Source organism: Salmo salar, chromosome 20 (genome assembly GCF_965601325.2).
Source record: "Salmo salar chromosome 20, fSalSal1, whole genome shotgun sequence".
Taxonomy (NCBI): Eukaryota; Metazoa; Chordata; class Actinopteri; order Salmoniformes; family Salmonidae; genus Salmo; species Salmo salar.
Window position 1 is genome coordinate 17,203,112 of NC_138310.1, and position 17,226 is coordinate 17,220,337.

The 17,226-nt window shown below is 46.4% G+C and overlaps 1 protein-coding gene and 1 long non-coding RNA gene across 2 annotated transcripts in view; one reads left to right on the forward strand and one right to left on the reverse strand.

Moving 5' to 3' along the window:
* Positions 1-17,226, reverse strand: part of LOC145862392 (uncharacterized) — a 386,091-nt gene that overhangs the window by 65,348 nt on the left and 303,517 nt on the right. The window lies entirely within an intron of this gene.
* Positions 143-16,721, forward strand: adamtsl2 (ADAMTS like 2). The gene is made up of 18 exons (XM_014160583.3): positions 143-338; positions 735-877; positions 1,042-1,117; positions 1,442-1,544; positions 1,660-1,805; positions 2,024-2,147; positions 2,445-2,525; positions 4,558-4,733; positions 5,395-5,722; positions 6,449-6,803; positions 10,298-10,401; positions 10,566-10,692; positions 10,895-11,108; positions 11,409-11,564; positions 11,695-11,865; positions 12,127-12,303; positions 15,548-15,692; positions 16,100-16,721. Exons 1-18 carry the CDS (start codon positions 237-239, stop codon positions 16,219-16,221), a joined length of 2,850 nt encoding a protein of 949 aa, XP_014016058.1. The 5' UTR covers positions 143-236; the 3' UTR covers positions 16,222-16,721.

Consider the following 17,226-nt stretch of genomic DNA (forward strand, 5'->3'; position numbering starts at 1 on the left):
TTGGGACTGGTGATCTGTGAACTGTTTACTTCGCACTAATCGTACAGTGATGGAGTCTACTGTAGGAGTCTACTGTATCAGATATACCAATGTAAGTTCATTGAAGATGTCTTTTCATTTTCACAGTGTTCTTCCCATCCTGTTTGTCTGTACCTAGTTCAGGTTTATCGGTGTGAGTCGTCAGCTCCTACCTTTCTGTCCCATTGAGGTGTTTCTGTATATTTGATCGTGTCAGGATGAGGATCTGGTCGTGGGAACAATGTGGGGAGACCAGCCTGGTGTTACTGGGGTTCCTCACCCTGGCTCTGTCTGTAGGAAACCTCTCAACCAGGGGACAGGTACGCTGTCCCGCTCTCTCTCTCTCTTTCTCTACATGGTACATGCTCGCCCAACTCAGGCCTCTCTCTTACACACACTCTCTATCACTGGCATCATTTCAGTCAGTCACACTGCTTGTCTGTTTGTCTGTCTTTCTCTTTTTCCCAGTTGTTCCCTCACTCACTCTTTCTCCCTCTTTCTGGCCCTCGCATCTCCAGACTTTTCTTTGTTACATGTGTTCTTATAAAAACCAACAGCTGTTTTCTCTCACACCTTTTACAAGGAGAGCACAGTACATATCACTTGTCTCCACTCAACCCAGATTGGCAGAGTGACTAGACATGCTTATAATTAGTCACAGTGTGTACAGGGCCTGGTTCTGCTGCTTCTCTCTAAGGGTTCTGTGTTGTGTCTAGGAGGAAGGGGCAGCCTCCAACAGTCTGGAGGACGAGCTGGAGTCCACCACATACTGGTGGGGGGAGTGGGCCAAGTGGACCGCCTGCACGCGCACCTGCGGAGGGGGGGTCATGTCCCAGGAGAGGCACTGTCTCAAACAGAGGTCAGTCCGCTGACAGACAGTTTCTATTCTATACTGTTCTGTTCTATTACATTCTATTCTAACCTGTTCTATTCCGTTGTATTCTATTTTACTCAATAAATGTGTTATTTATCTTCAAATCTCAACATGCAGATATACTAAATCCATTCATTTTCTATCTAAAGAAAGAAAGCAGCTGCTGCTAGAGACAACATGACCTGCACTGGCACTTCGAAGAAATACCTCCTCTGTAACACCAAGGTTAGCATGCATCTATTACTGCCACCCCGTTTCCTGCCGTTAGCAAAATACATGTTGACACAACACCCCACAACCCGAAGCCTATGATGCAGAAGTCAATGTAGACCACACAGCTCTTTTTGTAATCAATTGAGATACAAATTGCTTAAGGTTTAGTACAGCGGCCACAAACCCTGGTCCTGGAGAGGTACAGAGTGAACAGCCTTTTGTCCTAGAGTTGTCACACGTTGTCACACCCTTTCATAATACATTGTAAAACTATTTTAAAATTAAAAATACATGGAGCAGACAGAAAAGTGTGTGTATATTTTCTTTCTTGTGCAGGACTGCCCTTCCTCTGGGAGAAGCTTCAGGGAAGAGCAGTGCTGGTCATTCAACTCACAGGTCTACAATGGCAGGAACTACCACTGGAAACCCCTGTATCCGGGTAAGACACCCATAATAAACCCACTCAGCTCTGTGTCATTCTCTCCTGTGTGGCCTGTCCTTCGAAGCTCGTTATTACACTGTGACCTCTGACCTTTGTATCCATCCATCCACAGATGACTATGTCCATATCTCCAGTAACCCATGTGACCTGCACTGCACCACGGCCGACGGCCAGAGACAACTGATGGTTCCTGCTCGGGACGGAACGTCCTGCAAGTACAGCAACTACAGAGGGGTCTGTGTGGACGGCAGATGTGAGGTCAGGGAACGCTTGTTTCTTCATCTGCTGAGGAGATTGCTTTGCATATTCTGTGAGAATGGCCGAAATGCTTATTATCCTGGTCACACGATAGTGTCAATAGAATAATTCAGTTTACTTGCTATATTCCGTGTGTGTCATACGTTCAACTTGCTTTGCATGTGCCGAAATGATTCAAAATGATCATCATCCTGTTTGTCTTAACATCGTTTCTGCAGCCAATCGGGTGTGATGGAGTACTTTTCTCGCCCAACATGCTGGATAAGTGTGGTGTGTGTCAGGGGGATGGCAGCAGCTGCACCAAGGTCAATGGAAATTTCCGCCGCGGGGCCACCACTTTGGGTAGGAGTGTGTTCAACCTCAACCACAAACTGAGATAGTTTGGGTGTGTGGAGGGATGGATGGGTGGGTGGGTGGCATGGATAGAGGGTAGTGATGGAGGAGATATGTCTCTCCATCTATTCCAAACCTTGAACACACCTATCTGGGACGAGCCCCACAAATATGTCTCTGAAAGAGAACGATAGCCGGTTAGTCTGACAACAAGCTCAATATGTGTTTCTTTAGCCAACTCTTCTGATTTTCAGGCTATTTAGTTGCAGGTAAAATGGAGTCATCATGATGTTTCCTGTCTCCAAGGTTACTCCTTCATCACATCAATCCCTGAGGGCTCCTGGGACATTCAGATCATTGAGAGGAAGAAGTCAGCTGATGTTTTGGGTGGGTACTTCCTTATCCTGCTCACCATGCCATGTATACACATGTCTCTAATGTTCCCTGTTGGCACGGTGTGATGTTGTTATGTTGCATATAAGGTGCAAAACATTTATTCAAGATTTTCAGAAAATACAAAGGATATTTTCTCCCCAGCAATGGGATCCCTATTAATCTTGACAGTGGGAAGCCAGTAAAGGAAGTACATTAATCAACTGAAATGAATCTCTGATGATCTACAGTTGAAGTCGGTAGTTTACATACACCTTAGCCAAATACATTTAAACTCAGTTTTTCACAATTCCTGACATTTAATCCTAGTAAAAATTCCCTGTCTTAGGTTAGTTAGGATCACCAGTTTATTTTAAGAAAGTGAAATGTCAAAATAATAGTAGAGAGAATGATTTATTTCAGCTTTTATTTCTTTCATCACATTCCCAGTGGGTCAGAAGTTTACATACACTGAATTAGTATTTGATAGCATTGCCTTTAAATTGTTTAACTTGGGTCAAACATTTCGGGTATCCTTCCACAAGCTTCCCACAATAAGTTGGGTGAATTCTGTCCCACTCCTCCTGACAAAGCTGGAGTAACCGAGTCAGGTTTGTAGGCCTCCTTGCTCACACACGCTTTTTCAGTTCTGCCCACATATTTTCTATGGGATTGAGGTCAAAGCTTTGTGATGGCCACTCCAACACCTTGACTTTGTTGTCCTTAAGCCATTTTGCCACAACTTTGGAAGTATGCTTGGGGTCATTGTCCATTTGGAAGACCCATTTGTGACCAAACTTTAACTTCCTGACTGATGTCTTGAGATGTTGCTTCAATATATCCACATAATTTTCCTTCCTCATGATGCCAACTATTTTGGGAAGTGCACCAGTCCCTCCTGCAGAAAAGCACCCTCACAACATGATGCTGCCACCCGCGTGCTTCACGGTTGGGATGGTGTTCTTTGGCTTGCAAGCCTCCCCCTTTTTCCTACAAACATAACGATGTTCATTATGGCCAAACAGTTCTATTTTTGTTTCATCAGACCAGAGGACATTTCTCCAAAAAGTAAGATCTTTGTCCCCACATGCAGTTGCAAACTGTAGTCTGGCTTTTTTATGGCAGTCACTTCTTCCTTGCTGAGCGGCCTTTCAGGTTATGTCAATATAGGACTGTGGATATAGATAATTTTGTACCTGTTTCCTCCAGCATCTTCACAAGGTCCTTTGCTGTTGTTCTGGGATTGATTTGTACTTTTCACACCAAAGTACGTTCATCTCTAGGAGACAGAACAGGTCTCCTTCCTGAGTGGTATGATGGCTGCGTGGTCCAATGGTGTTTATACTTGCATACTATTATTTGTACAGATGAACGTGGTACCTTCAGGCATTTGGAAATTGCTCCCAAGGATGAACCAGACTTGCGGAGGTCTACAATTATTTTTCTGAGGTCTTGGCTGATTTCTTTTGATTTTCCCATGTCAAGCAAAGAGGCACTGAGTTTGAAGGTAGGCCTTGAAATACATCCACAGGTACACCTCCAATTGACTCAAATGATGTCAATTAGCCTATCAGAAGCTTCTAAAGCCATGACATAATTTTCTGGAATTTTCCAAGCCGTTTAAAGGCACAGTCAACTTAGTGTATGTAAACTTCTGACCCACTGGAATTGTGATACAGTAAATGATAAGTGAAATAATCTTCCTGTAAACAATTGTTGGAAAAATTATTTGTGTCATGCACAAAGTAGATGTCCTAACCGACTTGCCAAAACTATAGTTTTTTAACAAGAAATTAGTGGAGTGGTTGAAAAACGAGTTTTAATGACTCCAACCTGAGTGTATGTAAACTTCCCACTTCAACTGTATATACTTTAATTTCCTTTGCGATCTCTTGAATTGACTGTATCCATTTATGGTCATGTATGGGGAGGAGAAATTCCAGTGTACATCAGAGATATGACCTTTCTGTAGAGTCAACCAACCGGTCCTCCTCCAATGGTCCTCCATCCCCTCCATGAGACTATGTTCTATCCTATCCCTCCACAGCTGTGACCGATCAGGCGGGGAACTTCTTCTTCAATGGGAACTACAAGGTGGACAGCCCCCAGAACTTCCATGCGGCGGGGACCGTCTTCAAATACCGGCGGCCCATGGATGTGTATGAGACGGGGATCGAGTACATCGTAGCCAAAGGGCCCATCGACCAGGCCATCAATGTTCTGGTACTGTATCCTGCTGAGGTCTGCTCTGCTCCCTCCCCTCATCTGGCAGCCAGGGCCTCTGGTAATGTCTAGTTTAGAAGTAGTGTACACGTATCCAGTAGCTTGCAGGTGCAGGGTAAAAGAAGGAAAAGTTCTGCAAGATAGATACCTGCAAACTGATAATGCTCCTTCAGTTTCATTGCGCATCTTTTCGTGTTAAAGCGTTACACAGTAAAACTTAACAATAGTGTACATGTATCTTATATTTTCTTTCATGGCCTCACTCACTGGCAATCAAGCCCCATGTCTGAATGAGTGCAGGCAGGCTAGATGGCTGACTCTAACAGCAGTCGTGTACTGTACAGTATTTACTGTATATGTGCAATTGACTGAGTTTGATAGGAGGGAGGAGGGAATGGGTGAGCTCTCGGTCTCTGGTGCTATGCTGGTCTGTCTCTGCTGCTTGCATGTTCTCTCTTAAGTCATCCAAAAAAAGACCTTGGCAAATACCTGGTCAGTAATAATTCTGTTTGACTGTGCTGTATTTGTGCCCGATGTAGTTTATTACGTAGAGCATTACCGCTGGTGTAAGGCACTGTAAAAGAGAAGTATAACTAACATCCTTTAATCCAAAGAATCCGTCTGACCCCCACCCTCCCTCAACCACTATTTCTCCTCATAGGTGTGGAACCAGAATGGTCGTATTCCTTACATCACGTACGAGTACACCGTCCTGAGAGAGTCTCTGTCCCCCGTCCCTCAACCTCCCGTCTACACTGGCCCCGACAGCACCGCCCCAGGGGTTTCCATGGAGATGGGCAGTATGGTGGCCCCCAACGGGAGCACGTATGACAAGGTGGCCCCTGAGACCCAGAGGAACCAGGTGCTGAAAAAGGGGTCCAAGGCGGCAGGGGCAGAGGACCAGAAAGGCCAGGAGACCAACGAGGTGTATGAGGAGACAGGTGCCATCGGCTGTCACCAGGACAGCCCAACCCCACCACAATACACAGGTAACACCAGTATACTACAAACCAAAAAACCAATACAATAACCATAACACAAATAATCCTAATTATACATAACCCCAATGCACAAGTGATTAACGCAGGTAACTGGGAGGGAGGGTGGGAGGGAGAGAGGGAGAGAGGGAGGGAGAGAGAGTAGTTCTCGACTTGCAGACTGTGCAGTTCTCCCCCTGAACTACTGTATGTATCACCATATAAATCAGTTCACCACTCAGATATCAGATGAGATAAAATGTTGTTTTAAAAAAAAAAGAGAGTCCTCGCTGCTGGCCCTTTGGAGTCCTGCATTATTCACAGGCATATATACAAAGAGGAGCTGGGGAGATTAAAAATTCAGAGAGCTCTGGCATTTTCTCCTTTTTTTAAATGGCTGCATCACAAACATGAGTGGTAATGAGTGCAGGCCGACCTGCCTGTACCAAGCTCTCAGACAGCCCTTCCACTTAGACTGTGGGACAGTTATGCAGGGAGTTTGGCCATCGGGTGAGACCGAGGCCCTCTCGACTGCCTTATGGAATATGTTGAAAGGCTTTGTGTGCTGTTTTGTTGTAGTGCACAAACTGCACATAAAATTCCTCTTTAATTAAAGAAGCACCAACAGTTTTTCCTGACCACCTGACCAGGAAACACGTCTGGTGCGACTTAGTATAAGACTTTCTCCCACTTTAATCATTTCTCTATCTTTCCACACCCTTCTTGTTATCCCAACAGACGGCAACAGCAGTCACACAGGCAGCGTAGCAGTCCCTGCCCCGGCAGCCAGCAGGCCTTTAGAGGAGGGGCCAGACTCAGAGAACCTCATCTGGAGAGTCTTGCTGGGCGAGCAGATTGGTCCAGATGAGCTGCTCACCAACATCTCAACCAATCAGCTCCTGACGGAGGGAGAGGGTGTGTTCTCATTGGAGGTGGACTATAGCAGTGTGGAGCAGGGAGGCTTGTTCCCCCTCAACAGCTCTCTGGGGGAGTTCAGTCTGGGCCCGCGGAGGAATGATTCTGGAGACCTGCTGTACCCCAACAGGACGCTACTGACAGGGATGAGGAGCAACAATCGCACCAACAGAACCAGGTAGAGTAAGGAGGGATCCACACAATGTTGAGCAGAAGTAAAGAGGCAATGTTGGCCCAACGTCAGCTTGCTATCTGGTATAGGAACCCGTCCAAACAATATCACTTCAGAATCACGTCCACAACCCCTCTGGTCTTCCTCTTCCACCTCTAATACTCTTCACTTAGTGATGCTGCAGCTGAGGGGTTAGAGTGAACACTACAGACCCACTGGATACACACTGGTTGAATCAACGTCCATGTCATTTCAATGAAATTACGTTGAACCAACGTGGAATAGATGTTGAATTGACGTCTGTGCGAAGTGGGGAGTCCTTCTCTCTCTAAGTAAGGACTGAAGTGAAGGGCTGTGACGATACCAGTATCGCAATATGTTTTCCATGGAAAAAAATGAAAACACGAAGCAGACCAAACTATTTGGTCCTTTAAAAGCCTGCTTTGTAAAATATAGCTTGGAAAATATTTACATGTGACTGTGGATGACAACATAATGATGTTTGTTTCCAACATTAAGGCTGTTTTCCTAAAGAAGTTAAATACGCTTCGTGTTTTGTTTCCTTACCACGATACTGACGCGTATCGCGATATTGGTATCGTCCCGGCCCTACTGGAGTGAGTCATTTCAAGGCCCGGAGCAGAGGGGCATGTAAAAGGGCTGGATATTCTCATCAGGAAAAGGGCCCATGCTGCTGGCTGGGCTGGCTGGGGGAATGGAATGTGCTCCAGGCTGGCTTCTGGCCCCATCCATCCCTTACTTCTTTTTTCTTTTTGAGACTTCCAAAGAATCGCATGGAGAGGAGACAGCCAAAGAATCACATGGAGAGAAGACTGCCAAAGAATCACATGGAGAGGAGACAGCCAAAGAATCGCATGGAGAGGAGACAGCCAAAGAATCACATGGAGAGGAGACAGCCAAATTATCACCTGGAGAGAAGACTGCCAAAGAATCACATGGAGAGAAGACTGCCAAAGAATCACATGGAGAGGAGACAGCCAAAGAATCGCATGGAGAGGAGACAGCCAAAGAATCACATGGAGAGAAGACTGCCAAAGAATCACATGGAGAGAAGACTGCCAAAGAATCACATGGAGAGGAGACAGCCAAAGAATCGCATGGAGAGGAGACAGCCAAAGAATCGCATGGAGAGGAGACAGCCAAAGAATCACATGGAGAGGAAACAGCCAAAGAATCGCATGGAGAGGAGACAGCCAAAGAATCACATGGAGAGAAGACTGCCAAAGAATCACATGGAGAGAAGACTGCCAAAGAATCACATGGAGAGGAGACAGCCAAAGAATCGCATGGAGAGGAGACAGCCAAAGAATCACATGGAGAGAAGACTGCCAAAGAATCACATGGAGAGAAGACTGCCAAAGAATCACATGGAGAGGAGACAGCCAAAGAATCGCATGGAGAGGAGACAGCCAAAGAATCACATGGAGAGAAGACTGCCAAAGAATCACATGGAGAGGAGACAGCCAAAGAATCGCATGGAGAGGAGACAGCCAAAGAATCACATGGAGAGAAGACTGCCAAAGAATCACATGGAGAGAAGACTGCCAAAGAATCACATGGAGAGGAGACAGCCAAAGAATCGCATGGAGAGGAGACAGCCAAAGAATCACATGGAGAGAAGACTGCCAAAGAATCGCATGGAGAGGAGACAGCCAAAGAATCGCATGGAGAGGAGACAGCCAAAGAATCACATGGAGAGGAGACAGCCAAAGAATCGCATGGAGAGGAGACAGCCAAAGAATCGCATGGAGAGGAGACAGCCAAAGAATCGCATGGAGAGGAGACAGCCAAAGAATCGCATGGAGAGGAGACAGCCAAATTATCACCTGGAGAGGAGACAGCCAAAGAATCACATGGAGAGGAGACAGCCAAAGAATCGCATGGAGAGGAGACAGCCAAAGAATCACATGGAGAGGAGGAGACAGTCAAAGAATCACATGGAGAGGAGACAGCCAAAGAATCACATGGAGAGGAGGAGACAGCCAAAGAATCGCATGGAGAGGAGGAGACAGCCAAAGAATCGCATGGAGAGGAGACAGTCAAAGAATCACATGGAGAGGAGACAGCCAAAGAATCACATGGAGAGGAGACAGCCAAAGAATCGCATGGAGAGGAGACAGCCAAAGAATCACATGGAGAGGAGACAGCCAAAGAATCGCATGGAGAGGAGACAGCCAAAGAATCGCATGGAGAGGAGACAGCCAAAGAATCGCATGGAGAGGAGACAGCCAAAGAATCACATGGAGAGGAGACAGCCAAAGAATCACATGGAGAGGAGACAGCCAAAGAATCACATGGAGAGGAGACAGCCAAAGAATCACATGGAGAGGAGACAGCCAAAGAATCACATGGAGAGGAGACAGCCAAAGAATCACATGGAGAGGAGACAGCCAAAGAATCACATGGAGAGGAGACAGCCAAAGAATCACATGGAGAGGAGACAGCCAAAGAATCACATGGAGAGGAGACAGCCAAAGAATCACATGGAGAGGAGACAGCCAAAGAATCACATGGAGAGGAGACAGCCAAAGAATCACATGGAGAGGAGACAGCCAAAGAATCGCATGGAGAGGAGACAGCCAAAGAATCGCATGGAGAGGAGACAGCCAAAGAATCGCATGGAGAGGAGACAGCCAAAGCGCAGGGCTGGCTGGGGTAGCATTCCATCATATTTATAATTCATGTTGGCTTCCCTGCACTGTGTCCAAACACCGCTTTGCCAGTTCTCCTGCCAGAGCCCCATAAAACACATCACATGACACACCGTCTTCCCCTGCCCTGGGGAGAAGAATGGATTGGAGGAGAAGAAGAAGAGGAGGATGAGGGGGGGAGGAGAGGAAAAGAGGAGGAGGATGAGTAGGAGGAGGAGGGGGACAGATGAGAGGAAAGGAGGAAGGGAAGGAGGAGGAGGAGGAGGAGAAAAAATGGGATACGGTCCACTTAAAAGCAAATAATTCAAGGTATTTGCGGCAAAGTGAAAAATATGACTGGGAAGAAACATACTGTCAGACTATAGTCACCTCTAGGGATAAATGTGCAGGAATTAGTCACAGTTACACTGAGATATGCCGGTTAAGAATGATTCAAAGTTCCTGTGTATTTTCAAATAAACATCTCTGCTCTGGCTATAAAAAAAACAGCCAGTGATATGACAAGAATGTTCATGTCACTTTTATGTGAATTAATGAAAAACAGAATGTCGCTGGCTGTTATGATTTGGAGGGTGAGGTGAATCAGCCGTGTGTGTGTGTGTGTGTGTGTGTGTGTGTGTGTGTGTGTGTGTGTGTGTGTGTGTGTGTGTGTGTGTGTGTGTGTGTGTGTGTGTGTGTGTGTGTGTGTCTGTGTGTGTGTGTGTGTGTGTGTGTCTGTGTGAGAGAGAGAGAGCTGGGGTTCAGTGGGTTTACTGGGAAGGCCTGGACATGTCTTGTTTGACTGTGTGAAACCTTGTGAAAACCATATTGTCATGTTGTGTTTGACAGGACTAATCAGAGGTTCCTGCAGAAGAACTTCAAGCTGAGCCCTGCAGACATGTACCGCTGGAAACTGTCTTCTCAGGAACCCTGCTCCTCCACCTGCTCTATAGGTAAACACACACACACACACACACACACACACACACACACACACACACACACACACACACACACACACACACACACACACACACACACACACACACACACACACACACACACACAGTATGTATGGATTAGTTTATGAAATTGTAAGTTATAATTTCTGCTGCAGGAGTGTCAAAGTCCTTTGCCATGTGTGTTCGCTACGACGGCGCTGAGGTGAATGACATGCACTGTGACACTATGACCCGACCTGAGCCTGTTCATGACTTCTGCATTGGGAGGGAGTGTCAGCCCAGGTATGCACCAGAAAACAACACACTGAGAAAGTACTTAAAGGACTGTTTACCAGTCGGACGATTCTTGAAGTGATGCAAATTTCTTTGAGAACAATGTTTGCCTCTTGGCCATTACCATTTTATTTAAGATTTGATTTAATTTACTTCAGAAGATATCTAATTGTGCCTGAACTCTGCTCTATTTGCATCCCCTCACCCTTAGGTGGGAGGCGAGCAGCTGGAGTGAGTGTTCTCGTACCTGTGGTGAGGGCTTCCAGTTCCGTCTGGTGCGCTGCTGGAAGATGCTGTCCCCTGGGCTGGACAGCTCTGTGTACAGTGACCTCTGCACCCTGGCAGAGCTGGAGAGGCCCCTGGAGCGCCGCGCCTGTAAGAGCCCAACCTGTGGCCCCCAATGGGAGGTGGCCGAGTGGACTGAGGTGGGTGGAGCTATACTGTGGGAGTGGATGGTGGGACAGGGGTTGTGTGTGTGTGTGTGTGTGTGTGTGTGTGTGTGTGTGTGTGTGTGTGTGTGTGTGTGTGTGTGTGTGTGTGTGTGTGTGTGTGTGTGTGTGTGTGTGTGTGTGTGTGTGTGTGGTATTTGCCATGGTAGTTCCAATGGCAGGTAAAGAAATGACTGAGTAGGAACACTATAGTAGGTAGATTGTTGCATCCAACTGTTTGAGCAGCTGTAGGTGATATTGAAGGTGAGTGTGTCCTCTCTCCTCTTTCCTGTACAGTGTCCAGCGAAGTGTGGCCGCAGGGCCCAGGTGACCCGGGAGGTCAGGTGTTCAGATGAAACCAAGTCATGTGATCCCCTGACCCGCCCCCATAACACCAAGAACTGCACAGGCCCGCCCTGCGAGCGCCAGTGGACTGTGTCAGAGTGGGGGCCGGTGAGTACACTGCTTCCGCTCACTACTACATTTCTATGGTACGTCGATGACTGATACTGGCTGTTTCTCTGGATGAGTAATACTATGTGTTATTGCCGTGTCATCCCCGTTGAAACTGTGACCTCTGCAGTGCTCTGGGTCATGCGGCCAGGGGAAGATGGTACGTCACGTGTACTGTAAGACACCAGAGGGCCGTGTGGTGCCTGAATCCCAGTGCTCTCCGGAGAATAAGCCCCTGGCAATCCACCCCTGTGGGGAGAAGGACTGTGCCCCACACTGGCTCACTCAGGATTGGGAGAGTGTAAGGCAACTGGGTCGTTTTGTTAATGTTCTGTTGATCTTCTGTCGGATGTTTTATTGATATTCTATATATGGTCTCTTAATGCCCTGTTTCTGTCCTATTTTGACAATGTTTACTTGATGTTCTCTTGATGTTCTGTTGGTGTTCTCTTAATGTTTTGACAATGTTATCCCAACGTTCTGTTGATGTTCTATAGATGTTTTCTTTATGTTCTCTTGGTTAGAGATTCATTAGTTGAAAGCAGTCTTTTTTTCCTCTCAGTGTAACACGACATGTGGCCGCGGTGTGAAGTGGAGAATTGTGCAGTGCGCCGGCATCACTGCTGGGAAGTTCCAGACCCACGACGACGAGGCTTGTGGTGCCAGTAAGAGGCCAGAGGACGAGAACACCTGCTTCGAGAGGCCCTGTTTCAAGTGGTACACCACGCCCTGGTCTGAGGTGAATACCATTTCAACCATGACATTGTTCACAAAGGCAGTCGGTCACACTCACCTGCTACAAATATCATACCCCCAAGATATGCTAACCTCTGACCATTACAATAACAGGGGAGGTTAGCATTTTATATCATACCCCCAAGATATGCTAACCTCTGACCATTACAATAACAGGGGAGGTTAGCATTTTGGGGGGGATGATATTGATGCTGCTGTAACTTTCTAACTGATCATTATTCACAATTAATTCAGAACTATCCATCCATTCTACAGTAACATCCACATTACTGTAGAATTGTTTAGAAACAAATTATATTCTTTTACAAGCTTGATGTTATCATTGCATCCTAGGAATATGGACCGAATACTAAACGTTTGACAAATTTAATACACAAAAAAGAAACGTCCCTTTTTCAGGACCCTGCCTTTCAAAGGTAATTCGTAAAAATCCAAATAACTTCACAGATCTTCATTGTAAAGGGTTTAACCTCTCTAGGGTCGGCGGGACGAAATCGTCCCACCTACGTAACAGCCAGTGGAATCCTGTGGTGCGTTATTCAAATACCATAGAAATGCTATTACTTCAATTTCTCAAACATATGACTATTTTACACCATTTTAAAGACAAGACTCTTGTTAATCTAACCACACTGTCCGATTTCAAAAAGGCTTTACAATGAAAGCAAAACATTAGATTATGTCAGCAGAGTACCCAGCCAGAAATAATCAGACACCCATTTTTCAAGCTAGCATATAATGTCACATAAATCCAAACCACAGCTAAATGCAGCACTAACCTTTGATGATCTTCATCAGATGACACACCTAGGACATTATGTTATACAATGCATGCATGTTTTGTTCAATCAAGTTCATATTTATATCAAAAAACAGCTTTTTACATTAGCATGTGACGTTCAGAACTAGCATACTAGTAAACTTCCGGTGAATTTACAAAAAATTTACTAAATTACTCACGATAAACGTTAACAAAAAGCATAACAATTATTTTAAGAATTATAGATACAGAACTCCTCTATGCACTCGATATGTCCGATTTTAAAATAGCTTTTCGGTGAAAGCACATTTTGCAATATTCTGAGTAGATAGCCCGGCATCACAGGGCTAGCTATTTAGACACCCAGCAAGTTTAGCACTCACCAAAGTCAGAGTTACTATAAGAAAAATGTTATTACCTTTGGTGTTCTTCGTCAGAATGCACTCCCAGGACTTCTACTTCAATAACAAATGTTGGTTTGGTCCCAAATAATCCATAGTTATATCCAAATATCCTCTGTTTTGTTTGTGCGTTCAAGACACTATCCGAATGGTAAAGATGGGTGACGAGCACAACGCATTTCGTGACAAAAAATGTATAAATATTCCATTACCGTACTTCGAAGCATGTCAACCGCTGTTTAAAATCAATTTTTATGCAATTTTTCTCGTAAAAAAGCGATAATATTCCGACTGGGAAACTGCGTTTAGGTAAAAAGACGAAAGAAAATAAAGCATGGGGTCGACTCGTGCACGCGCCTAAGCCCATTGTCCTCTGATCGGCCACTTGCCAAAAGCGCTAATGTGTTTCAGCCTGGGGCTGGAATTACATCATTCAGCTTTTTCCCGCCTTCTGAGAGCCTATGGGAGCCGTAGGAAGTGTCACGTAACAGCAGAGATCCCCTGTTTTGGATAGAGATGATCAAGGAGGGCAAGAAATGGTCAGACAGGCCACTTCCTGTAAGGAATCTTCTCAGGTTTTTGCCTGCCATATGAGTTCTGTTATACTCACAGACACCATTCAAACAGTTTTAGAAACTTTAGGGTGTTTTCTATCCAAAGCCAATAATTATATGCATATTCTAGTTACTGGGCAGGAGTAGTAACCAGATTAAATCGGGTACGTTTTTTATCCCGCCGTGCAAATACTGCCCCCTATCCCCAACAGGTTAAACACTGTTTCCCAAGCTTGTTCAATGAACCATAAACAATTAATGAACATGCACCTGTGGAACGGTCGTTAAGACACTAACAGCTTACAGACGGTAGGCAATTAAGGTCACAGTTACGAAAACTTAGGACTCTAAAGAGGCCTTTCTACTGACTCTGAAAAACACCAAAAGAAAGATGCTCAGGGTCCCTGAGTCTGCGTGAATGTGCCTTAGGCCTGCTGCAAGGAGGCATGAGGACTGTAGATGTGGCCAGGGCAATAAATTGCAATGTCCGTACTGTGAGACGCCCAAGACAGCGCTACAGGGAGACAGGACGGACAGCTGATCGTCCTCACAGTGGCAGTGCATGTGTAACAACACCTGCACAGGATTGGTACATCTGAACATCACACCTGCTGGATAGGTACAGGATTTCAACAACAACTGCCTGAGTTACACCAGGAACGCACAATCCCTCCATCAGTGCTCAGACTGTCCGCAATAGGCTGAGAGAGGCTGGACTGAGGGCTTGTAGGCCTGTTGTAAGGTAGGTCCTCACCAGACATCACCGGCAACGTCGACTATGGGCACAAATCCACCGTCGCTGGACCAGACAGGACTGGCAAAAAGTGCTCTTCACTGACGAGTGAAGAGCACCAGGGGTGAGACAAAGGAATGAACGTTACACCGAGGCCTGTACTCTGGAGCGGGATTAATTTGGAGGTGGAGGGTCCATCATGGTCTGGGGCGGTGTGTCACAGCATCATCGGACTGAGCATGTTGTCATTGCAGGCAATCTCAACGCTGTGCGTTACAGGGAAGACATCCTCCTCCCTCATGTGCTACCCTTCCTGCAGGCTCATCCTGACATAACCCTCCAGCATGACAATGCCACCAGCCATACTGCTCATTCTGTGTGTGATTTCCTGCAAGACCGGAATGTCAATATTCTGCCATGGCCAGCGAAGAGCCCGGATCTCAATCTCATTGAGCACGCCTGGGACCTGTTGGATCGGAGGGTGAGGGCTAGGGCCATTCCCCCCAGAAATGTCCGGGAACTTGCAGGTGCCTTGGTGGAAGAGTGGGGTAACATCTCACAGCAAGAACTGTCAAATCTGGTGCAGTCCATGAGGAGGAGATGCACTTCAGTACTTAATGCAGCTGGTGGCCACACCAGATACTGACTGTTACTTTTGATATTGACCCCCCCCCCCCCCCCCCACTCTGGTATAACCCTGGTATAACTCTGGTATAACCCTGGAATAACCCTGGTATAACCCTGGTATAGTGCTGATGTGTGGTGTGTTCACTCCCCAGTGCACTAAGACATGTGGTGTGGGTGTCCGGATGAGAGATGTGAAGTGCTACCAGGGCAGGGAGATCGTGAGAGGTTGTGACCCCCTGACCAAGCCTGTGGCCAAGCAGACCTGCGCCCTGCAACCTTGTCCCACTGAACCCCCAGGTACGTAAGCAAAAGCCTGGTCCCAAATCTGTTTGAGATGCCTTGCCAACTCCAATGACCATAGGAGTTAGCAAGACAACACAAACAGATCTGGGATCAGGCTATGTAAGCAGTAAATTACTCTGGCAACTTTAGGAGAGTTACAGTCTAGTCACAGGCAAAAGTCAACCGCGGAGTACAGCATGTTTAAAGCACCTTTTTTTATTGTATTATTTAAGTACACCTCTTTCTTTCATAACAGCCTAAGGTCCTGAGCATTTAGATTGTGGAGGTAAAAAGGCATTGATTGATTAATTCATTCATTCATTCATTCATTGATAGGTTTATCATTACAGTATTTTCGGATCGTGATGAGGCTACTTTTTCCATATCATTGAACATACCATATATGTCTCTCTGCCATGCAGATGAGAGCTGTCAGGACCGTCCCACCACCAACTGCTCTCTGGCTCTGAAGGTGAACCTGTGCAGTCACTGGTACTACAGCAAGGCCTGCTGCCACTCCTGCAGGGCCCAGCACGCCTCTTAGTATTGCCTGACACCTACAAAACCTTACCCTGCAGCTCTCCAACCCCCACTCCCTACCTCCAGCAGACCCCCACAAACCCCTTACCTCCAACCACTGCAAACCCATACCCGCAACCCACTTACTTCCAGCCAAAGAGCCCTCTACCCCAGACTACTAGTCGACAAACTACCCCCCAGTAGGTTACTCTACTACCCCCAGTATGTTACTCTATTACCCCCCCATAGGTTACTCTACTACTACCCCCCCAGTAGGTTACTCTACTACTACTACTACTACTACTACCCCTCCCAATAGGTTACTCTACTACTACCCCCCCAATAGGTTACTCTACTACTACCCCCCCAATAGGTTACTCTACTACTACCCCCCCAATAGGTTACTCTACTACTACCCCCCCAATAGGTTACTCTACTACTACCCCCAATAGGTTACTCTACTACTACCCCCAATAGGTTACTCTACTACCCCCCCAATAGGTTACTCTACTACCCCCCCAATAGGTTACTCTACTACTACCCCCCCCCCCAATAGGTTACTCTACTACTACCCCCCCAATAGGTTACTCTACTACTACCCCCCCAATAGGTTACTCTACTACTACCCCCAATAGGTTACTCTACTACCCCCCCAATAGGTTACTCTACAACTACCCCCCCCCCAATAGGTTACTCTACTACTACCCCCCCCCCAATAGGTTACTCTACTACTACCCCCAATAGGTTACTCTACTACTACCCCTCCCAATAGGTTACTCTAAACCCCCCCTATAGGTTACTCTACTACTACCCCCCCAATAGGTTACTCTACTACTACCCCCCCAATAGGTTACTCTACTACTACCCCCCCAATAGGTTACTCTACTACCCCCCCAATAGGTTACTCTACTACTACCCCCCCCCCAATAGGTTACTCTACTACCCCCCCAATAGGTTACTCTACTACTACCCCCAATAGGTTACTCTACTACTACCCCCTCAAAAGGTTACTCTACTACCCCCCCAATAG